The sequence below is a fragment of the Bufo bufo genome, chromosome 5 (genome assembly GCF_905171765.1).
Source record: "Bufo bufo chromosome 5, aBufBuf1.1, whole genome shotgun sequence".
In the NCBI taxonomy this organism is placed as follows: Eukaryota; Metazoa; Chordata; class Amphibia; order Anura; family Bufonidae; genus Bufo; species Bufo bufo.
Genome location: NC_053393.1, coordinates 360,916,588 through 360,942,346, shown reverse-complemented (window position 1 = coordinate 360,942,346; position 25,759 = coordinate 360,916,588). Strand labels below are relative to the sequence as shown.

General features: G+C 42.0%; 1 protein-coding gene across 1 annotated transcript; it reads right to left on the bottom strand.

Moving 5' to 3' along the window:
• Positions 1 to 2,171: 2,171 nt before the first annotated feature.
• CAVIN4 (caveolae associated protein 4) lies at positions 2,172 to 25,543 on the bottom strand. Its single transcript, XM_040433482.1, is given in 7 exon segments — positions 2,172 to 2,982; positions 25,142 to 25,341; positions 25,344 to 25,394; positions 25,397 to 25,444; positions 25,447 to 25,473; positions 25,476 to 25,503; positions 25,505 to 25,543. Coding segments are annotated over 7 exon segments (1,047 nt in total). The 3' UTR covers positions 2,172 to 2,328.
• Between the last annotated feature and the right edge of the window lie 216 nt (positions 25,544 to 25,759).

The following is a 25,759-nucleotide window of genomic DNA, read 5'->3' as shown; positions in this document are numbered from 1 at the left end:
CCACTTGCCACCAGTTTGGCCATATTTCAGAGCTGCAACATCACTGAAGTGCCCAAAAGCACAAGGTGTGCAATACTCAGAGACATGGCCAAGGTAAGAAAGGCTGAAAGACGACCACCACTGAACAAGACACACAAGCTGAAACGTCAAGACTGGGCCAAGAAATATCTCAAGACTGATTTTTCTAAGGTTTTATGGACTGATGAAATGAGAGTGAGTCTTGATGGGCCAGATGGATGGGCCCGTGGCTGGATTGGTAAAGGGCAGAGAGCTCCAGTCCGACTCAGACACCAGCAAGGTGGGGGTGGAGTACTGGTTTGGGCTGGTATCATCAAAGATGAGCTTGTGGGGCCTTTTCGGGTTGAGGATGGAGTCAAGCTCAACTCCCAGTCCTACTGCCAGTTTTTGGAAGACACCTTCTTCAAGCAGTGGTACAGGAAGAAGTCTGCATCCTTCAAGAAAAACATGATTTTCATGCAGGACAATGCTCCATCACACGCGTCCAAGTACTCCACAGCGTGGCTGGCAAGAAAGGGTATAAAAGAAGAAAATCTAATGACATGGCCTCCTTGTTTACCTGATCTGAACCCCATTGAGAACCTGTGGTCCATCATCAAATGTGAGATTTACAAGGAGGGAAAACAGTACACCTCTCTGAACAGTGTCTGGGAGGCTGTGGTTGCTGCTGCACGCAATGTTGATGGTGAACAGATCAAAACACTGACAGAATCCATGGATGGCAGGCTTTTGAGTGTCCTTGCAAAGAAAGGTGGCTATATTGGTCACTGATTTGTTTTTGTTTTGTTTTTGAATGTCAGAAATGTATATTTGTGAATGTTGAGATGTTATATTAGTTTCACTGGTAAAAATAAATAATTTAAATGGGTATATATTTGTTTTTTGTTAAGTTTCCTAATAATTATGCACAGTAATAGTCACCTGCACACACAGATATCCCCCTAAAATAGCTAAAACTAAAAACAAACTAAAAACTACTTCCAAAAATATTCAGCTTTGATATTAATGAGTTTTTTGGGTTCATTGAGAACATGGTTGTTGTTCAATAATAAAATTAATCCTCAAAAATACAACTTGCCTAATAATTCTGCACTCCCTGTATGTAAATGATATGCAGTGTTTTCACACTGTCTTTATAATCTGCAGCCAAGATATTCAATACATATGTAATATAAATGGTCTACTTTCATTGACTGCATAGATCATATTGTATTATTGAATTATATTTCCACCAAAAAATTAATTTTAAGGTTACTCCCATCTTAAAATGTGTGCTGGGATATGACAAAACATTGTAATCATGGTGGTTTGATCTTTGGACATCTCATTTATCCCTTCTGCAAATCTCTTCTCCAGCCAGGATTTGATAAATTAAACGCAAATAGTGTCTTTAAAATAAATGTATGCTTAATATTTCTAAATGTGAACAGCTAAGGTTCGGTTCATATTTAGATTTTTAATTTTCCATCAGAGGTTCTGGTATTTTTAATAACAAAAATAGTCTACAGTCACAAATAATGCAACCTGACAGAAACCTAATGGACCACATTATAGTCAATGGATTCCATCGGGATTCTTTGGGATCTATGCCACTAGCGTGAACAGAGCCTAATCCAATGACAGGAGACATTACCAATCATGCTTCATTCTCACGCAATACAATTTATGACCAGATGTCTATTTATAAGTAAGTTACAACACTACACTAGTCTGACCCATGTCTATGCTTTCTCAAGAAAATATACACTAAACTCACTTCATTGTATTTATACACACCCACACATTTGTATATATGGAATTCACACATATAATAAAAATAATAATTCATTAATCAAAAATATCCCAAAACATTAACATGCTATGAGATAAGGGTTTGGTTCCTTTTTGATATCCTATATCTTATACCTACCACATGTATAGCACCATAGCCAATATTACCTCATATCTTCATCATCATTGATATATTTGTATAACAACTAATCACATTAATACTTTTTCTGCTGTGATTTCATATTTCATATTTAATTTCCTTATATAAGTAAAGATGAATTTATAGAATATAGAACGTTATGGCCAAATGAAATTTAGTGCCCTAAAACTGACCAGATTTCATAGATGTGTTCAAGTTCTAAAAAAACATCAGTAGTTAAAAATATCATAAAGTATGGATTAATCTATTGGCATACAATAGCAGTATTACAATATTTGGGCAGACTTATAGAGCACCACTGTCTTTTAACTGCTTGAAGACACACACCTAGTGGGGCATGTTAGAAATGTAATGCAAACTATTCCTTTCAAGTTCTTCGTCTATGACAGCTTGATGTCTACAAGTGGGGTCTCCTCTGCACCTAATTTTGTTTCCAGTTTCAGCAAAGGTTTTTCTGAAACTGGAGCGGGTTTCTCCTCTTCTTGATCTGGCAAAAGTTCTGCCTTATCTTCATTCTTTTTCTTCTTCTTTTTTATAGTGACCACTTCAGTGTAGGTGACTTCTGAGATGGGCTCAACTAAGGGACCCTCTGAGACAGATTGAGCATCCTCTTTCTCACCTTCTTGGCCTTCCGCTGTGGTGCGCTGTTTTTCTTTCTTCTTGAGTTTAAATGTTTCTTTATTGGGTGCTGCCTTTGCTATGGACTGCTTGAATCTTTCTCCAGACTGTTTAAGCCTCTCACCAGACTGCCTTATTCTCTCTCTCCTTTCTGGAGTCACTATTCTGGTGCGCATACGGTTTACTTTCTTTCCAAAACTTTGTTTAGTTTTCTGCATGTTTTCCTTAGAAAATGCTTTTTTGATATTATCAATGCGCTCTTTGCCAGATTTTTTCAGTCGAGAGGACCTGGACTCTGGAACTTCATATTCCTCATCAGAAGAGAGGTCATTAGGGGGGTAAAGTTTATCCCTTAAAAGCCCATCTAATGATGATTCCTTAGCAATGCTCACTTTAGTAGGGCACTGGATATCTTCCTGCAATAAAATAGAAATGTAAATGTTTGAAATAATTTCCATAACATGGTACAGCAATGTTATCAACACTTGTGGGAAAACAAGTTTTATTTTTGTATGTTCTTGGTAATATTTCAGCTTTGAATATGCTACACAACATTCTTTGGTGACAATACAATTTCAATCTTATGAAATCTTGCACAGTAGAAGTGTCCTAAGCCTCTGTTATATTATTGTGACCCCAGAAGTATGCACCATCCAAAGCAAGAGGTACAGCATATTGAATGACAGATATGTGTCTGTGTGTTATTTTAAAGAAGACCTGTCACCATAAAATGCAATGCAATCTGAAAGCACCATGCTGTCAAGCAGCTTAGCAGATTGAGATGTATATATTTATTTATTTATTTGGAGGGGAGGGGGGGGGGGAGATCCAGTAAAACCTCTAATTTATACATTTATATCTTTGCTTTTGTCACCTCCTATGAAGAGCTATCGGTACAGGGAGGATGGGTTATTAGTGACTGACTGACAGCTATCCCTCTATGCACACCTATACACAGAATGCTATCAATCACGGATAATTCCTCCTTTCTGTACGATAGATGTTCACAGGAGGTGAAAAAACAAAGATCTAAATGTATAAATTACAAGTTTCATCAAATCTTTTCCATAAAATATATATATCAATCCGCTCAGCTTATCCTGCTTGCTGTGTATGTACCACAATTTTGTTTCATTTACAACATGCTAGACACAAGTTTTTTGGACAACTTTTGGACTAGTCCTCTTCTGCGCCTTATTCATGCATTTTGTGGACAACAATTATACCAGGTTCAATGTAGTATAAAATGTGGTGTAAATTCTGATAGTATAAAGGCCAAAAACCAAATAGGAATTCTTAAGGCACATTGTGCCTCATCTTCCTTTCACTTTCTAAAACAACATCACAGCTTAAAAGGGTTGTGTCACTTCAGCAAGTAGATTTTTTATGTAGATAAAGATAAAACAAGGCACTTACTAATGTATTGTTATTATCTATATTGTTTCCTTTGCTGGCTGGATTCATTTTTCCATCACATTTTACACTGCTGATTTCCAGGGTTTATGACCACTGCAGTAGCACAGATACAAGGTGGCTGCGACAGGAGCTGCTGCACATGTGTGCCTATGCATACTTTCAAAGTCCTGGCCACCAGAGATGCCGGTGCTTTTTCCAATAGTGTTCAAGAACAGCCACCCCTGCTGGATTATAGGAATGCACATAGGCAAGCTAATGCAGCAGCTCCTGTCCCGGCCACCTCGTATCAGCGCTGCGGCAGTGGCCGGAACCTTAGCATACAAGCAGTGTATAATGTGCCAGCAAAGGAAGCAATATGGATAATCACAGTATAGAGCGAGGAACAGAAGTATTTGAACACCCTGCAATTTTGCAAGTTCTCCCACTTAGAAATCACGGAGGAGTCTAAAATTCACATTGTAGGTGCATTCCCACTCTGAGAGACAGAATTAAAAAATAAATTCAGGAATCACATTGTATGATTTTTAAAGAATTTATTTGTCTTGCACTGCTGAACATAAGTATTTGAACACCTGAGAAAATCAGTGTTAATATTTGGTACAGAAACCTTTGTTTCCAATTACAGAGGTCAAACGTTTCCTGTAGTTCTTGACCAGGTTTGCACACACTGCAACAGGGATTTTGGCCCACTTCTCCACACACATCTCCTCTAGATCTGTCAGGTTTCGGGGCTGTTGCTGAGCAACACATAGTTTCAGCTCCCTCCAAAGATGTTCTATTGGATTTAGGTCTGGAGACTGGCTAGGCCTCTCCAGAACCTTGATATGCTTCTTATGGAGCCACTCCTTGGTTATCCTGGCTGTATGATTTGGGTTGTTGTCATGTTGGAAGACCCAGCCACGACCCATCTTCAATGCTCTGACTGAGGAAAGGAGGTTGTTGCTCAAATCTCACAATAAATGGCCCCATTCATCCTCTCCTTAATACAGTGCAGTCGTCCTGTCCCCTTCGCAGAAAAGCACCCCCAAAGCATGATGTTACCACCCACATGCTTCACAGTAGGGATGGTGTTCTTGGGATGCAACTCATCCTTCTTTTTCCTCCAAACACGACGAGTGACGTTTAGACCAAAAAGTTCTACTTTGGTCTCATCTGACCACATGACTTCCTCCCATGCCTCCTCTGGATTATCCAGATGGTCATTGGCAAACTTCAGACGGGCCTGGACATGCGATGACTTGAGCAGGGGAACCTTCCGTGCAATGCATGATTTGAAAACCATGACGGCGTAGTGTTCTACCGACAGTGACCTTTGATGAAACTGTGGTCCCAGTTCTCTTTATGTCATTGACCAGCTCCTCCCTTGTAGTACTGGGCTGATTCCTCACCTTTCTTATCATCAGTGATACCCCACGAGGTGAGATCTGCATGGAGCCCCAGTCTGAGGGAGACTGAGAGTCAGTCTTTAGCCTCTTCCATTTTCTAACAATTGCTCCAACAGTTGATCTATTTTCACCCAAACTGCTTGGCAATTGCCCCGTAGCCCTTTCCAGGTCCACAATTTTGTCTCTGGTGTCTTTTGACAGCTCTTTGGTCTTGCCCATGGTAGTAGTTGGCGTCTGACTGACTGTGGGGTGGACAGCGGTCTTTAAAGAGCTCAGACAGGTGCTACTAAGTTAGATTAATGAGCGGACTAGAGGCGGACTTTTAAAGGCACAGTAACAAGTCTTTAAGAGGACAGAATTCTTGCTGTTTCTCAGGTGTTCAAATACTTATGTTCAGCAGTGCAAGACAAATAAATTCTTCAAAAATCGTACAATGTGATTTCCTGATTTATTTTATTTTATTCTGTCTCTCAGAATGGGGAATGCACCTACAATGTGAATTTCAGACCCCTCCATGATTTCTAAGTGGGAAAACTTGCAAAATCGCAGGGTGTTTCAAATACTTCTGTTCCTCACTGTATTAGAAAGTGCCTTCTAATAAACCTTCTCTACATGATAAAATGCTTTTGCAGAAGTGACAAAACCTCTTTGAGACACATTTAGCAATCCACATACTGGTCACTTGACACAAAAAAGAAATGCCAAAGACATAGGTGGACATTTATCAATAATGGCATATTTTGCGACTTTACAATTACAAAATGGTGATTTATTTCACCTCATATATCAAAGGCGCACACCACTTTTAAAATGTGACTTTTTAAAACTATAAACCTGATTACCCACCTATTTTCATTTATTTGCCACATTATAACACTAATTGCACTAAATGTGACTTTTTAAACTTTAAACCTGATTACCAACTATTTCTCTTTATTTGCCACATTATAACAACCAATTGCACTAAAATTTGACTTTTTAAAAAAGTTATGGGGTTTAGAATATTGTCATGTAAAACAGTTTTTTTTCCAAAGTTGAAATCTATTTTTACACTATTTTGACATAAAAACCTATACAAATGTGGCATTGTTGTAACTGTACTGACCCAGAGAATGAAGGGAACAGGTCAGTTTTGCCGCACGGGAACAAAACCTGCAAAAAAGGTGGAGGAATTGCGTTTTTTCCAATTCCAGGCCATTTTTTTTTCCCTTCCCACTACATTGTATGCCATATTAAATTGTAGCATTAGAAAGTACAACTTGTCCTGCAACAAATAAGCCCTCATACAGCTATGTAAACGGAAAAATGAAAAAGTTATGGCTCAAGGAAGATAGAAAAAAAAAACGCAAAAATTAAAAATCCTAAAGCCCCTGGCAGAAGAGCGTGTCTGGATTAGGTCATTGCATTGCGGCAAACCTGCGCGAGTAGGAACGCAATTGCAGTCAGTTTTGACTGCGATTGCGTTCCGATGTTCAGTTTTTATCGCGCGGGTGCAAGGTGTTTTGCACGCGTGTGATAAAAAACTGACTGTGGTACCCAGACCCGAACTTCTTCACAGAAGTTCAGGTTTTGGTTAGTTGTAGTGTAAATTGTATTATTTCCCTTATAACCATGTTATAAGGGGAAATAATAGCATTCTGAATGCAGAATGCATAGTAAATAGGGCTGGAGGGGTTAAAAAATAAAAATAAAAATGTAACTCACTTTAATCCACTTGTTCGCGCAGCCGGCATCTCTTCTATCTTCATCTGTGAGCAATAGGACCTTTGATGATGTCACTGCGTTCATCACATGGTCCATCACCATGGTGATGGATCATGTGATGAGCGTAGTGAAGTCATCAAAGGTCCTATTGCTCACAGATGAAGACAGAAGAGATGCCGGCTGCGCGAACAAGTGGATTAAGGTGAGTTAAATTTTTTATTTTATTTTTTTAACCCCTCCAGCCCTATTTTACTATGCATTCTGTATTCAGAATGCTATTATTTTCCCTTATAACCATGCTATAAGGGGAAATAATAATGATCGGGTCCCCATCCCGATCGTCACCTAGCAACCGTGCGTGAAAATTGCACCGCATTCGCACTTGCTTGCGGATGCTTGCAATTTTCACGAACCCCATTCATTTCTATGGGGCCCTGCGTTACGTGAAAAACGCACAAAGAGGAGCATGCTGCGATTTTCACGCAACGCACAAGTGATGCGTGAAAATCACAGCTCGTGGGCACAGCCCCATAGAAATTAATGGGTCAGGATTCAGCGCGGGTGCAATGCGTTCACCTCACGCATTGCACCCGCGCGGGAAATCTCGCCCCGTGTGAAAGGGGCCTAAGGGTAAATTGTCCGCAGCAATTTGAGCCATTTCTGCCGATAAGAGGATGATAAATGAGGTGAAATATGACATTTATAATACATTTTTTGGCGTGATGCATTCTTTATGGTGAAAATTCTGGAGAAAGCAGTTGATATATTTGGGCACATTTTACACCATAATTCTGGTGCAACATGCTTGGTAAATTTCCCCCATAATCTTCTGGCTCAAAATAAACTATTACCTAATACAGTATATCTACCCTCAATGTTTTCTGCAGATTACCTGATACATTTGTGCAATATGGGCATAAAGTTTGCTGTACACATTTAACTGGTTTCCAAACCAGATTGGCTGCTGATTTGATGTGTAAGAGGATACTTCCACTGTCCCCTAAAGGCAAACATTAGGTTACATAATGATTAGGTATGTTGATTTCTGCATTCTATATTGCAACACAGTCAATCCTTTGGCCCTATGGAAATTAAGTTGCTGTTGTAGGGATCTGGCAGCAGTTTAATTCCTTCTCCTCATTTAGGAAAGAACAAGTATTTGGCCGGTAGCTCTCTAACATATAAATACTGTAGCTGTAATTGTCTGCAGTTACTCTCCGAAAACAAGCCATCTTATAGAATCCTCAGGACAAAGAAGTAAGGTGGATCATAACTATACTTTACTACACTAAACCGATAAATGTAACTCCTTGTCAATTTGTCAAAAAAGGGTCAAAAACAGAGCCCAGAAACTGTTAAGTCTAACTTCTGTCGTGGTTAAACTGAGGGTTTTCAAAGAGTTGCTATCTTGGAGAACCTCAATGAAAATAAGAAAATAATAGGGATAAGTCATGTCAAACTAATTTAATCAGTTTCTATGAGGAGGTAAGTTCTAGACGTGACCGCGGCGAATCAATGGATGTCGTATATCTGGACTTCTTTAAAGCATTTGACACTGTACCACATAAAAGGTTAGTATATAAAATGAGAATGCTTGGAGTGGGAGAAAAACGTCTGTATGTGGGTAAGTAACTGGCTCAGTGATAGAAAACAGGGGGTGCTTATTAACGGTACACACTCAGATTGGGTCACTGACACTAGCGGAGTACCTCAGGGGTCCGTATTGGGCCGTATTCTCTTCAATATATTTATTAATAATCTTGTAGAAGGCTTGCACAGTAAAATATCAGCTTTTGCAGATGACACTAAACTGTGTAAAGTAATTAACATGGAAGAGGACAGTATACTACTACAGATAGATCTGGATAGATTGGAGGCTTGGGCAGAGAAGTGGCAGATGAGGTTTAACACTGACAAATGTAGGGTTATGCACATGGGAAGGAATAATGCAAGTCACCAGTACATACTAAATGGTAAAACACTGGGTAACACTGACATGGAAAAGGACCTAGGAATTTTAGTGAACAGCAAACTAAGCTCTAGAACCAGTGTCAGCAGCTGCTGCCAAGGACAATAAGATAATGGGTTGCATCAAAAGAGGCATAGATGCCCGTGATGAGAACATAGAGCTACCACTTTACAAATCACTAGTCAGACCGCACACGGAGTACTGTGTACAGTTCTGGGCTCCTGTGGACAAGACAGACATAGCAGAGCTAGAGAGGGTTCAGAGAAGAACAACTAAAGTAATAAATGGAATGGTGTGAACTACAGTATCCAGAAGGATTATCAAAGTTAGGGTTATTTGGTTTAGAAAAAAAACTACTGAGGGTAGATCTAATAAACTATGTATAAATATATCACTGGTCAGTACAGAGATCTCTCCCATCATCTATTTATCCCGGGACTGTGACAAGGGGACATCCTCTGCGCCTCGAGGAAAGAAGATTTGTACACAAACATAGAAGAGGATTCTTTACGGTAAGAGCAATGAGACTATGGAACTCTCTGCCTGAGGAGGTGGTGATGGTGAGTTCACTAAAAGAGTTCAAGAGAGGCCAGGATGTATTTCTGGAGTGTAATAATATTACAGGCTATAGCTACTAGAGATGGGTCGTTGATCCAGAGAGTTATTCTGATTGCCTGATTGGAGTCGGGAAGCATTTTTCTCCACTAAAATATGGAAAATGTACTTCTACCTCACAGGTTTTTTTCCTTCCTCTGGATCAACTTTGCAGGATAATAGCTGAACTGGATGACAAGATGTATTTTTTCAGCCTTATAAACTATGTTACTCATCCTTTCAAGAAGCACAAATGAATTTCTCACATAATAGAGCCTTCCTTCTTTTTCTTTTTGAATCCTTTCTCTCGTAGAGTTTGTACATGTCCAATTTTCAATAGGTAACTAGCAATACAACTCATACATGCATGGGCCAAATTATTGAAATGTGATATTGTCATGCAGTACTGAAAAGATTACTGCCATTGAAGATGACAGGTAGGCAGTGTAAGGTAAAAGAGGACCTGTCACCTGTTCCTCTATTATTTCTGCTAGAAGTTTATGAATAGAGTTGAGCGAACCCGAACTGTAAAGGTTTGGTTTGTACCGAATTTAGGGTTTTCAGCACCCGGACCCGAACCCGAACATTTACGTAAAAGTTCGGGTTCGGGTTCAGTGTTCGGCGATTTTTATGGCTCTTTTTGAAAGGCTGCAAAGCAGCCAATCAACAAGCGTCATACTACTTGCCCCAAAAGGGCCATCACAGCCTTGCCTACTATTGGCATGGCTGTGATTGGCCAACTGAAGGCATGTGACCCAGCCTCTATTTAAGCTGGAATCACGTAGCGCCGCCCGTCACTCTGCTCGGATTAGTGTAGGAGAGGCTGCAGCTGCTGTGAGGGAGAGATCAGGGAGAATCTTATCAAGAACAGTTTTTTGTACTCAGCGATCTACAGCAAATGTGTTTTGTGGGTGCAGTGCACAATTTTTTTTAAGCCTGCCCTGAGCCAACTACTACTGAAAACGAACTTTTTTTTCTTCAGTTAGTCAATATCAATACATAATCGGCAGCCATTTTATGCAACGATAGTGCACCAGCACAGGCATGTCTGCAAGTCCAGAAAAACTGCTTTTTGCTTACTAGGGTTAAAAAAATACATCTGTTAAATATATGGCACATCTGGGATTACACGTGCATAAGTGACTGTCACATTTAGGTCAGAAATACGGCTTTGGCATACTGGGGTGAAAAAAGCCTATTATATACTGCACATCTGGGATTACATGTGCATAAGTTATTGTCACATTTAGGCCAGTAATTCGACTTTGGCATACTGTGGTAAAAAAAGCCTCTGATATACTGCACATCTGGGATTACACATGCATAAGTGATTGTCACATTTAGGCCAGAAATACGGCATTAGCATACTGTAGTGAAAAAACCCTCTAATATATTGCACATCTGGGATTACACGTGCATAAGTGACTGTCACATTTAGGCCAGAAATACGGCTTTTTGGTTACTGGGGTGAAAAAACCCTATAATATACTGCACATCTGGGATAAGACATGCATAAGTAAGTGTCACATTTAGGCCAGAAATACGGCTTTTTGGTTACTAGGGTGAAAAAAACCTTTAATATACTGCACATCTGGGATTAGACAAGCATAAGTGACTGTCACATTTAGGCCAGAAATACGGCTTTTTGGTTACTGGGGTGAAAAAACCCTCTAATATACTGCACATCTGGGATTAGACAAGCATAAGTGATTGTCACATTTAGGCCAGAAATACGGCTTTGGCATACTGTGGTGAAAAAAGCCTCTAATATATTGCACATCTGGGATTACACGTGTATAAGTGACTGTCACATTTAGGCCAGAAATATGGCTTTTTGGTTACTGGGGTGAAAAAACCCTCTCATATACTGCACATCTGGGATTAGACAAGCATAAGTGACTGTCACATTTAGGCCAGAAATACGGCTTTTTGGTTACTGGGGTGAAAAAACCCTCTCATATACTGCACATCTGGGATTAGACAAGCATAAGTGACTGTCACATTTAGGCCAGAAATATGGCTTTTTGGTTACTGTGGTGAAACAACCCTCTAATATACTGCACATCTGGGATTAGACAAGCATAAGTGACTGTCACATTTAGACCAGAAATACATCTTTTTGCTTACTGGGGTGAAAAAACCCTCTAATATACTGCACATCCTGGATTATACAAGCATAAGTGACTGTCACATTTAGGCCAGAAATACGGCTTTTTGGTTACTGGGGTGAAAAAACCCTCTAATATACTGCACATCTAGGACAAGACGTGCATAAGTGAGTGTCACATTTAGGCCAGAAATACGGCTTTTTGGTTACTGGGGTGAAAAAACCCTCTAATATACTGCACATCCTGGATTATACAAGCATAAGTGACTGTCACATTTAGGCCAGAAATACAGCTTTTTGGTTACAGGGGTAAAAAAAACCCTCTAATATATTGCACATCTGGGATTAGACAAGCATACGTGACTGTCACATTTAGGCCAGAAATAAGGCTTTTTGGTTACTGGGGTGAAAAAACCCTCTAATATACTGCACATCTGGGATTAGACAAGCATAAGTGACTGTCACATTTAGGCCAGAAATACATCTTTTTGCTTACTGGGGTAAAAAAAAGCCTCTGATATACTGCACATCTGGGATTACACGTGCATAAGTGATTGCCACATTTAGGCCAGAAATACGGCTTTGGCATACTGTGGTGAAAAAACCCTCTGATATACTGTACATCTGGGATTACTCATGCATACGTGATTGTCACATTTAGGCCAGAAATACGGCTTTGGCATACTGTGGTGAAAAAAACCTCTAATATACTGCACATCTGGGATTACACGTGCATAAGTGACTGTCACATTTAGGCCAGAAATACATCTTTTTGCTTACTGGGGTGAAAAAACCCTCTAATATACTGCATATCTGGGATAAGACGTGCATAAGTGAGTGTCACATTTAGGCCAGAAATACGGCTTTTTGGTTACTGGGGTGAAAAAACCCTATAATATACTGCACATCTAGGATTAGACAAGCATAAGTGACTGTCACATTTAGGCCAGAAATACGGCTTTTTGGTTACTGGGGTGAAAAAACCCTATAATATACTGCACATCTGGGATAAGACATGCATAAGTAAGTGTCACATTTAGGCCAGAAATACGGCTTTTTGGTTACTAGGGTGAAAAAAACCTTTAATATACTGCACATCTGGGATTAGACAAGCATAAGTGACTGTCACATTTAGGCCAGAAATACATCTTTTTGCTTACTGGGGTAAAAAAAAACCTCTAATATACTGCACATCTGGGATTACACGTGCATAAGTGACTGTCACATTTAGGCCAGAAATACGGCTTTTTGGTTACAGGGGTGAAAAAACCCTCTAATATACTGCACATCTGGGATTACACGTGCATAAGTGATTGTCACATTTAGGCCAGAAATACGGCTTTTTGGTTACTGGGTGTGAAAAAAACCCTCTAATATACTGCACATCTGGGATTAGAAAAGCATAAGTGACTGTAACATTTAGGCCAGAAATACAGCTTTTTGCTTACTGGGGTGAAAAAACCCTCTAATATACTGCACATCTAGGATAAGACGTGCATAAGTGAGTGTCACATTTAGGCCAGAAATACGGCTTTTTGGTTACTGTGGTGAAAAAACCCTCTAATATACTGCACATCTGGGATTACACGTGCATAAGTGATTGTCACATTAAAGCCAGAAATACGGCTTTGGCATACTGTGGTGAAAAAAGCCTCTAATATATTGCACATCTGGAATTACACGTGCATAAATTACTGTCACATTTAGGCCAGAAATACGGCTTTTTGGTTACTGGGGTGAAAAAAAACCTCTAATCTACTGCACATCTGGGATTACACGTGCATAAGTGATTTTCACATTTAGGCTAGAAATACGACTTTGGCATACTGTGGTGAAAAAACCCTCTGATATACTGCACATCTGGGATAAGACGTGCATAAGTGAGTGTCACATTTAGGCCACCAATTCCGCTGTCATATAGAGTTAAAAAAAAAATATTTAAGTGCAATACCCTACATCAGGGTTTTTATTGGCGGTTAATTATTTTTAACAGACTTAACTACTTTTTACTTTTCTTTGTAAATGCTAACTATGAGGCAAATATCTAATAAGGGACGTGGTCATGGTCGTGATGGTGGTTTTGGTGGACCCTCTGGTGCAGGAAGATGACGTGGCCGTTCTGCCACAGCTACACGTCCTACTGAACCTACTACCTCAGGTCCCAGGAGCCGCCAGAATCTACAGTGATATTTGGTCGGGCCTAATGCCGCTCTAAGGATGGTAAGGCCTGAGCAAGTACAGGCGCAAGTCAATTGGGTGGCCGACAGTGGATCCAGCAAGTTCACATTATCTCTCACCCAGTCTTCTGCAGAAAGCGCACAGCTGGCGCCTGAAACCCATGCCCATCAGTCTGTCACATCACCCCCGTGCATATCGGGGAACCTGTCTGAGCCTCAAGTCATGCAGCAGTCTCTTATGCTGTTTGAAGACTCTGCAGGCAGGGTTTCCCAAGGGCATCCACCTAGCCCTTCCCCAGGGGTGGAAGACATAGAATGCACTGACGCACAACCACTTATGTTTCCTGATGAGGACATGGGAATACCACCTTAGCACGTCTCTCCTGATGACGAAACACAGGTGCCAACTGCTGCGTCTTTCTGCAGTGTGCAGACCGAAAAGGAGGTCAGGGAGGAAGACTGGGTGGAAGACGATGCAGGGGACGATGAGGCCCTAGACCCCACATGGAATGAAGGTCGTGCCACTGACTTTCAGAGTTTGGAGGAAGAGGCAGTGGTGAGACCGAGCCAACAGCGTAGCAAAAGCGGGAGCAGGGTGCAAAAGCAGAGCAGCCGTCGCCAAAACAGATCGCCTGCTTTTGGCCACCGTCACCAGGGACCGAGCACACCAAAGGCAGCTTCAAGGAGTTCCCTGGCATGGCACTTCTTCACACAATGTGCTGACGACAAGACCCGAGTGGTTTGCACTCTGTGCCATCAGAGCCTGAAGCGAGGCATTAACGTTCTGAACCTTAGCACAACCTGCATGACCAGGCATCTACATGCGAGACTCGGGCTGCAGTGGAGTAAGCACCTTCAAAACCAAGAAAGGGCTCAGGCCCCTCCTGCTCCCTCTTCTGCTGCTGCCTCTGCCTCTTCCTCCGCCTCTGGAGGAATGTTGGCACCTGCCGCCCAGCAAACAGAGGATGTGCCACCAACAACACCACCTCCGTCACCAAGCATCTCCACCGTGTCACACGGAAGTGTTCAGCTCTCCATCTCACAAACCTTTGAGAGAAAGCGTAAATTCCCACCTAGCCACCCTCGATCCCTGGCCCTGAATGCCAGCATTTCTAAACTGCTGGCCTTTGAAATGCTATCATTCAGGCTGGTGGAGACGGACATCTTCAAACAGCTCATGTCGCTTACTGTCCCACAGTACGTCGTTCCCAGTCGCCACTACTTCTCCAGGAGAGCCGTGCCCTCCCTGCACAACCAAGTATCGGATAAAATCAAGTGTGCACTGCGCAACGCCATGTGTGGCAAGGTCCACCTAACCACAGATACAGACCAGTAAGCACGGCCAGGGACGCTATATCTCCCTAACTGCACACTGGGTAAATGTAGTGGCGACTGGGCCCCAGGCGGAGAGCTGTTTGGTGCACGTCCTTCCGCCGCCAAGGATCGCAGGCATCATTTCTTGCCTCCTGTTGCCTCCTCTTCCTACTCGGCTTCCTCCTCATCTTCTACCACCTCCTCATCCGGTCAGCGACAGACCTTCACCACCAACTTCAGCACAGCCAGGGGTAAACGTCAGCAGGCCGTTTGGGGGGACAGGCCCCACACCGCGCAGGAGTTGTGGCGGGGATAGAACAACAGACCGACGAGTGGTTTGCTGCCAGTGAGCCTCAAGCCCGGCCTGGTGGTGTGCGATAATGGGCGAAGTCTCGCTGCAGCTCTGGGACTAGCTGATTTGATGCACATCCCTTGCCTGGTGCATGTGCTGAATTTGGTTGTGCAGAAATTCATTCACAACTACCCCGACATGTCTGAGCTGCTGCATAAAGTGCGGGCCATCTGTGCGTGTTCCTGCGTTCTCATCCTGCCGCCGCTCGGCTGTCTGCTCTACAGCGTAACTTCGGCCTTCCCGATCACCGCCTCATATGCGACGTGCCCACCAGGTGGAACTCCACCTTGCACATGCTGGAGAGACTGTGCGAGCAGCAGCAGGCCATAGTGGAGTTTCAGCTGCAGCACGCACGAGTGAGTCGCACTGCGGAACAGCACCCCTTCACCACCAGTGACTGGGCCTCCATGCGAGTCCTGTGTGCCCTGTTGCGCTGTTTCGAGTACTCCACCAACATGGCCAGTGGCGATGACGCCATTATCAGCGTTACAATACCACTTCTATGTCTCCTTGAGGAAACACTTATGGAGATGATGGAAGAGGATGTGGCCCAGGACGAGGAGGAGGAAGAGGGGTCATCTCTAACACTTTCAGGCCAGTCTTTTAGAAGTGGCTCAGAAAGAGGATTTTTGCAACAGCAGAGGCCAGGTACAAATTTGGCCAGCCAGGGCCCACTACTGGGAGGACGAGGAGGATGAGGAGGAGGAGGATGGGGATGAAGCATGTTCACAGCGGGTGGCATCCAACGCAGCTCGGGAACATCACTGGTCCATGGCTGGGAGGATACAGAGGACGCTGACGATACGCCTCCCACAGAGGACAGCTTGTCCTTACCTCGGGGCAGCCTGGCACACATGAGAGACTACATGCTGCAGTGCCTGCGCAACGACTGCAGAGTTGCCTACATTTTAACGTCTGCTGACTACTGGGTGGCCACCCTGCTGGATCCCCGTTAGAAAGATAATGTGCCATCCTTAATCCCCTCACTAGAGCGTGATCGGAAGATGCGCGACTACAGGCGCACGCTGGTAGACGCGCTCCTGAGAGCATTCTCGACTGATCGCCGGGGGACAAGTGGAAGCACAAAGGCGAAGGCAGGGGGAGGAGGAAGAGGTCGCCAACGCAGTTGGTCAGCGCCAGCACCTCAGAAGGCAGGGTTAGCATGGCCGACATGTGAAAAAGCTTTGTCACCTCGCCACAACCACCGGCCCCAACTGCTGATATGGAGTGTGTTAGCAGGAGGCAGCATTTGAAGAACATGGTTATAACAGTACCTGTGCACACGACTATACGTACTGGACTGATGGTTCTGCCCCATTCAACTATCTGGGTCTCCAAATTGTCCACATGGCCAGAGCTTACCCTGTATGCCTTGGAGGTGCTGGCCTGGCCTGCAGCCAGTGTACTCTCTGAACGTGTATTTAGCACGGCAGGAGGCGTCATTACAGACAGACGCAGCAGCCTTGTCCCACAGACAACGTGGACAAGCTCACGTTCATTAAAATGAACCAGGCTTGGATCCCTCAGACTTGTCTGTACCTTGTGCAGAATAGACGGTTCTAACAGCCTCAACCATCCATCCTTGTACTCAAGTACACTTATTCCTTTTTTTTTTTTTATATGTCCCAATATTTAGGGGGATACCCCTATGTAAAAATGCAAAATAACACACATCTGTGTTGGCTACCTATTCCTCCTTCGCCGCCGCTTCCTCTAGACCGCCACGTGAGCCTACACGGCCACATCCACCCACCGCCTCCTCAACCCCTTCCTCCTACTCATTCCAAATTTTATTTTTTTAAGGTCTTTTATGTTTTTTTAATTCATTTCCCTTTTCACATTTGTTTGCAGAGCATTTCCTATGCTCTTAAGCACATTTTGATGCCTTTTGCAGCCCTCTAGCTCTTTCCATGACATTTTTACAGCCATTTTAGTGCTCAAAAGTTCAGGTCCCCATTGACTTCAATGGGGTTCGGGTTCCGAACCCGAATTTTTTTTTCAAGTTCGGCCGAACCTGCAGAACCCGAACATCCAGGTGTCCGCTCAACTCTATTTATGAATGACTGCCAGCAGTCTGAAAATTAAAGTCCAGGTGGGTGTTACCAGTGTGTCCCTGCGCAATGATTGGATAGTGTTAGGCTATGCAGAGATAGAATAACTCCAAAAGAAACATTGATGACAGCTCACCTCAGTCTGTTAGTGTCAAGTGCATATTCTGTTTTGCCATGTAAGCTGGTTGCATGTGCTCTTCCAAACTGACTGTGTTGATGTTCCCAGATGTTCCCATGTATGTTGGTTTCTTGGATGGGGCATGGTGGCTGAGGTCTTCTTAGTGTGTGAACTGTGTCCTGTGAATATTCTGCTCCTTGTGGTTTGTATCGCAGTTAGGGTCCTCTGTGACACTGCTGCCATGTAGACTGGATGCATGCGCTCTTGCGTACTGGCTGTGGGTTGATGTTTCCGTGTATGCTGGTTGCTTGTGTGGTGTGTGCTGGCTGCGGCCTTTATAGTGTGTGTACTGTGCCCTGTGAATTGTGTGTTCCATGTGTCTATTTAAATTGAATGCTTCCATGATCTTGTTTAAAATCAAGTGGTTGGGTGCCTTTATTACCCTGCTATTTAGACATGTGTGCGATATGCCTGGGAGTTCATTCTGTCTCCAGAAATGCTAAGTGCAGGGTGATTGCTCTCCTGACCAGTGCCTTTGTTACCCTGGTGTGGTCAGCCTGGTTATTCATTAATGTCTTTATGTCATGATCTGTCTGTGAATGCTATGCTTCCGGTTCTGCATGAGTTCAAAGTATGTTTGCATGTCTGTCTGAGGGTACCATGCTTCCTGTTCTGCATGGGTTCCAGCCCTGTTTGTATGTCCTGTTTGTGAATGCCATGCTTCTGATTCTGCAAGGGTTCCAAGTAAGTTTGTCTGAGAGCAGCATTCTCCCTCTTCCGCATGGGTTCCAGACATGCTTGTATTTCTCTGATTATGTTCTTATCTGTCTATGTTCTGATCTGTTTGCCCTGCCCCGTGTGTCTTATATAGTAGGCCTGGATTTCTGGTGCCTTGTACTAGCATCTCTGTTTCCTTGCAGGTCAGCTGCCAAGTGTACCAAGACCATCCCAGGAGGTAGCAGTCCAGTTACCCCCCTGTGGCAAAGACCAGATCCCTGTATAGGGGTTAAAGTGTGAAAACCAGGAGAGAACCAGAATAACACCCTTAGGGTTTGTCCCAAAGGGTAACTTAGGACTTACACTTACACTTCTGACACTGATCTGCCTGATCCGTACAGCTTGCTCATGATTCTCACTGTCTATCTTAGTTGCGGTTCCTTCCTGGCCTGGTTTATTTTTATTGTTAGTGTGTCTGGTACTAAGCATTTATTTTGGCTTTCTGTGGATCTTGTTGTCTGTTCTGGTATGCTTGTGATACGTTCAGGGGGTTCCCTGACCCCTGAACATGACAGTTAGGCTCCATTCACACATCCATGGGTTTTCGCGGATCCGCAATACACCCAGCCGGCACCCCCATAGAACTGCCTATTCTTGCCTGCAATTGCGGACAAGAATAGGACATGTTCTATTTTTTTCCAGAGCTGCGGACCGGAAGATCGGGGCCACTCTCCGGAAATGTGGATGCGGAGTGGCATATAGTGTGCTCTCAGCATTCATTCCTGCCCCATTGAGAATGAATGGGTCCGCACTCCGTTCCGGATATTGAGGAACGGATGTGGACCCATTTCACGGACGTGTGAATGGAGCCTTAGTCCAAACTGAAAACCTGAGTGTAAGGGTCCATTCACATGTCCATATGAATGGTCTGGATCTGTTCCGCAATTGTGCGGAACAGGGTGCGGACCTATTCATTTTCAATGGGGCCGGAATAGATGCGGACAGCACACATTTCCAGCCCCAGGCTCTGCATGTCCTATTCTTGTCTGCAGCTGCGGACAAGAATAGGAATCCTCTATACAGTGCCGCCAATGTGCAGTGTCAGTGTTTTGCCCTAAGGAGACAATCCTGGATGGGAAATAGGTTTCTAGAGAACTTGCAGAAAAATACATCCACTTCTCCAGCACTTCCATAAAGCATATCTTTATTCAGTTTCTATTAAAGGCATCTTGTACAAAAGCAAACAGTAGCTAACATGTTTCAGACTCAGAAAGTCTAGTCCTTAGTCATGGCATAACTAAAAACTGAGGATGGCTCTATTTTGGATACAACATTGAGCTATCCTCAGTGTTTACTCATGACTAAGGACTAGACTTTCTGAGTCTGAAACATGTTAGCTACTGTTTGCTTTTGTACAAGATGCCTTTAATAGAAACTGAATAAAGATATGCTTTATGGAAGTGCTGGAGAAGTGGATGTATTTTTCTGCAAGTTATACCGAGACACCCCCCCCCCCCCCCCCCCACCCAATCTGGTAACACAGAGATGGATATCTATTGTACACTGTTGGCAATTAATTCATAAACTTTGAGCAGGAATAACAGAGGAATGGCACAAGATAGGGATATGTTGGAAGATGCTACAGAATTATTACATTATGGGGAATGCAAGTACCTACTAAAGCAGACATGCCAGGAGAGGGGACAGGTCCTCTTTTGTACTACCTCTACAACCCTATAAGGCCAGCAACAGATTATTAGGTTTTCTTAATTATCATAATCTTTAAAGTACTATTGCTAATGCAGTGATTTAGTGGGTAAGACTGTACATTTTCTGCAAACTCACAAACATAAAAAGTAATTCTTGCAAAATTTGGCAATTTTTTTTTATAATTTATGAAGAATACAATAATAGAAGAGTTTTCAGAAATTCCCATGTGACAGTGTATGAGGTAAGTTATGAGTAATGGCACCATCCTGTTTTTATAACACCAACCAGTGCAAAGTGACCTGAGGGTCATTCTTTTACCATCTTAAAGGTAGGCAAGTAATGTACGGTCTGTGAAAATGCATGCTCAGCTTTAAATAAAGATGCATCAGAAAAAACGACAGATTACAAAACTTTGTAGGTAAAATAACTCTGTAAATGCAGATTGTATTGTCCTCTTTGCTAGATTGTTAAAGGGGTTGGCCAGTATCTATTACTAGATGCACATGTGCTGGGAACAGCACATGCATGCAGCTATGTAGTAATAAGCATTCTTAAACTATTGGCACCAATGTCTGATACATGAATAATTCATATGTACAGGCAGGTCAGCTTGCCTGCACTCTGAAAATGGCTGCTGATGGAGGGTTCTTTTGATCAGTGGCCTTGATGGAAACATACCGTGCATGCGCTAATTTCCATGTCCATCCCCAGTGTAAATGAATGGAGGCCATTGATGGATGGAACCCTGCATAGTGCCGATAGTGTTATCATGCTTATTACTAGCTGCATGTTCTGTTCCCAGCACATCTGCAGATAGTAATTAATACTGGCCACCTCATTTAATAAACAGTTGTTTTATTTATACTGCGACATGTCATCAATCCATTGTACTAACTGTTGACCTGGGAAGCAGCTGGAGAACAAAGTGCAGTAACATGAAAGGCTTCTTACTTGCTACACATTCAGCTCTGTGGCTAGCAAGCACTGGTCAGTCAAGTCCATCTAGATCCAAAAGATTTCCTCAATGGGTTGAAACTGTGGTGCCAGGTGTGCCCATTAGACCTTCTACAAATCATAGGCTAGAGAACTGCACCCTGCATAATTAGTATGATGGAACACCCATCTATCTCCTTTTCCTTGGTGACCCAACTCCACCTGCATGTAGGCAGCCTTTTGGCATGGTTGATGTACTTAAATATGGTACTAGTAAACCAGTAAGTTTTAGTTCAGATCAATCCTGAGATACGATTTTCTTCGTACCTATTTTTGAAGTGAATCAGTATAGGCTTTCTTTTGTATTCTGTAAAACGCAACATTAAGAAAGGTGAATTTACTTTCTATACAAAAGCTGTAGCAATGGAGAAGAAACTTTGGACCTTTGCTGGAATTGTCTTGAAAGAATGGAGCTTTCAACTGCATATAGAATACATTTTTTTTTCACTTAATGTTTATTCTAAATCCAAAAAGCTTCACTTCAAGACAGCACAGGCAAAGATCAAAATTTCTTCTCCACTGTCCTTTGTCTTCCTTCGGTCTGAGCTACCAGATCCGACAGGACCATTTGACTGCTGCCTATGTGCACAACACACAAAGGTAAGCGCTACTGCTCTATTGATGCCCTCATCTTTACTTTGCATTCTAGAACTTGAAGAGTTCCTCTTTAGATATACAATCTGAATCTATAAGCAATGTGCATTATATAGTTTTCATGCCTTTTTGAATATCAGTTGTGTTTAGTTGAGATTAGAGCATTTCAGGTCTTATTTGAATGAAGCACCTGTCAGATTCTATTCAGGTCCCAAAAGTGTCCCCAATTGCTCTGAAAAGTTGTGTTTAACACTCTGGGGTCTCCTGGGACGCTATCCAACTCCTTTCAAGCTCTTAAACATCAGACAGCATCGATAATGTCAAAGTTACAGTGATATACATGGCTGTGGGTAAACGGATGATAGCTGGTGGTAACAATCTGTATAATAACATACTGCACTGTCTGATGTTATGCTTTTTACAATTAAAAAGTGGTCAAGAAGTGATCCCTTTAAGGTGGAAGATGCCTGTTGGTGTTTATACACACACATGGGGGTAATAGAAAAACAATGGCTTGTTTTGAACTTCGAAATAGCTTTTTGGTACAAGTACACCAGTACAACATACAGCAGCTGTGACACAGTACGTCAGGTGGTACACTATCAGAGCCAGGATTAATAGTGTAAAAGCTCGGTGTCTGTGATTGTGAATTATGTGATGGGGTGAAGCACATTAATAAAAAAAATAAACTGTTGACCACTTTCTGGGTAGTATTGATCAATGTGTATGTAAAATGACTATATGACATACTGTATATATCCTTGTTGATATTCTGGGCCATATGCTATGTTTTTTAAGCCATGTTCCCTTGTTGAGCAAATCTTCTGTACTGTCTACATGGAGGTCCTGTCCATAAGATGGACGAGGGTCATCATTCAGCCTCCTTCATTCACACACACTGCATCTGCATTAAACTCCCAACAATGCAAGCGCAGTTGGCAGGTGCAGGGTATTTGAATGGAGGAGGCTGAATAATGTGTCTGGAGTCCATTTTTTCGGGATTTGCGGCCAAATCTGCGACTTTTTCTCATTCATGGCAGGGCTAAAAGAAAAAGGGGGTGTGGAAGGGGGCCAGCCAACCTGTCTCATTTATAATTTTCTACGTCTGTTTTAGGCCGGCGGTGGATGCGCCTAAGATATGTAACGGCCAGCACCTCTTCATAACTTAGCTGTATCAATGCACAGAGCAAGGGGTATTAAGACGGACATCTAAAACGCTGGTCTTATAAATGACCCCAAAAATCTTTCTCTCTCTGTTAGATATCCTATGCAATGTGTAGGGTCACATATATTTATCAGTTGGCATATTATATAGTGCCAATGACATGTCAGTATAGTCCTTTCTGATTGTTTGAGGCTGACTGCAAGGCATTATGGGCGAGCCTTCTGGCTGGGGCACCTCCCGGAGTCATATGAGTCCTCTTTTTTTTTATGTTTCCTGCTGTCTCAAGACTTGGAATGATCTGCAAAATGGTAAACACCATTTTGAGCAATTCATCTGAAATTAGTCCCAACAGATTAATATTCACTGGAAAACAAAGTTTTGGGGAAATTTGTGCCAAATATTATTAATTCAGAACCAATTTGTTTATCTCTAGTAGCTGAGTGGTATTTGATCCTGGACTTTTTACCCCCAATTTATAAAATTCTATTCCAATACTGAAATATTTTCAGCTTACGATATTGGTGTTAGTGATAAGATTATACATGGTATTCATTGATAATCACTGTTAGGTTTATTAATTATTTGTACAGAATATTGGCCTGATTGTTACTGAATGGAATATTGTTTGTGCTTCTAAATGACAGTTCCCTTTCAATAGTAGAAGTATTTTACCTCAGGCAAATTGTAATCAATATTTCTGTTTGCTACTGTGATACACTTAAAAATATAATAGACACAGAAGTTTAAGCTATGGCATATTGTTCTGCTACCATTTCAATTATTTTAAAGTCAGCTTTAATGGGGGTGTTTCAATATACATAAACCTAAAGCTTTTTTCCAAAATCTATGCAGAATTTTTGTCAGTTTTTAAAACACTTATATAACATGCCAAGACCTAAATGGTTGTCCAATTTTGTGAGGGCTAAGCATGTGCGTCACAGAAGTATAACTGCAAAATCAAAGTGACCTCAACCAAACAGGGAATGAATCATATAAAGTGTCATTTGGAGGTGTTAAAGGGTGTATTTCCATCTTGTAAAGTGGTGGCATATTGTTAGGATAGGCCATCACTTTTGCATAAAAAAAAAAATGTTGTTCATCTCTTTGCGCCAATATTTATGAAATATTTAAGATACTTGTGTTTTGGCTTCTCTGACAAGAGGGCATGACTTGTCAGAAACGGGTGTGGCTTAAGTGAAAGATTTATTCAAAACTGGCACAAAAGAAAACTGACTCAGTTGCCCCTAGCAACCAATCAGATCCAAAGTGAAATGAAATATAGTTTGTTTGGGTTGCTGTGGGAAACTAAGCATGTTTCCCTTTGCACGAGTTCTGATAAATCGCCCCCAATGTGAACCAATTGCACTAAAATTTTTGGTGCAAAGTAAGCTGCCTTATAAGGTTGTATAAACTTGATTAGGCTAGTTTTACATTGCCGACATAGCTCCTGTAGGCTGTTACAGCAGAGAACAGCCTGCCGGAGTTGTTTGGATCTTGCGTTCCCAGCCATTACCAGAATACCACTGCACGCAGAGGTATCTGTTTGGCCAAATATTTGCCAGGTACTGGCCAGATCTCGACCAGACACCATTATACCAGATCCAGATACCTCTGGTGGGCTGCTCTCCTGGCAGTGTGACAGAAGCATTAGATAGTCCAAAGATGCACCGTACAAGCTGCTTCCATATATTGTGGAAGAATTACTGTGCATTTTTTCATATATATATATATATTTATATATATATATCCTCAATAGTCTCATGTTACCATTCACAGAGGCAACAAATAGAATCTAAATGTAGAATATATGATCAGAATCTTTTCCCCACACAATCAAAGCGAAACACATGTCATACCATTGGTCCCAAGTCCCAGCAGTTTGGGTGAATTATGCAGTAACTACCTCTTGGTGATGTTGCTTATAGTTATAGGTTGTGTATGTTTTGTATAGTTTACTAAGACCTAAAATATACTTCTAAATTTTGGTGAAAATGTTGAAGGAATGCAAGGGTGGAAAAAAACAAACAAATATGTAATATGTCCAACAGTAAATGTATATATAATTACATAATAATAATAATACTTATCACCATAAACATAATTAGGGAAAACCACAAAAAAACTAAGCACTTATTTCTTCAAAATGTCACAAGTAATTTTTATGAAACATTCATCTCCAACAACTGGCAATCCAGTTTTATTTTATTACCTGAAAAATGACAACTCTGAATTTGTTCTTTCTCAGCATCTCTTCTTGCTTGGATTCTACGTTTTGGACCTGATCACTCTGTTTATCTACTCGTGATCTTACATCTTTCACATTGGTGCTTACTTTACGGGTCTTCTCAAGTAGTTTGTTAACAGTGTAGGTAGTATTGCTGTGAGCCTGTGCAAGTTTCAGGAGATCATCTGGATAGTCTTGATGGCATTCTCCATTTCTCTGTGACGTTCTTCAATTCTTTCTGGCTGGCTTGCACAGCCTCCACAATGGAGCTGACTTTGTCAAGAACATAACAATAGTTAAGGCAGAATCATGTCTTCATCATCTTCAGATACAACCGACAAACGGTTTGAGGTTAATACTATCAGAAGTTGTTTCATGATGATCCATGATTAGATGTTTGCTGAGCTGAAGTCCTCTGGCTGCTGTTTAGGACTCAAGAACTAATTCTGGCATCAGAGCAAAAGAGACAGCTGCTTCAGTAGACCTTCAACATGAAATGGAAAGCTCCACCCCAGGAGGCTGGGAAGACATTTATAACTACTCATCGTTCAAACTCTGTGGTGAACATGCCTTATGAAATACCAAACCGCTAAAATTAGACAG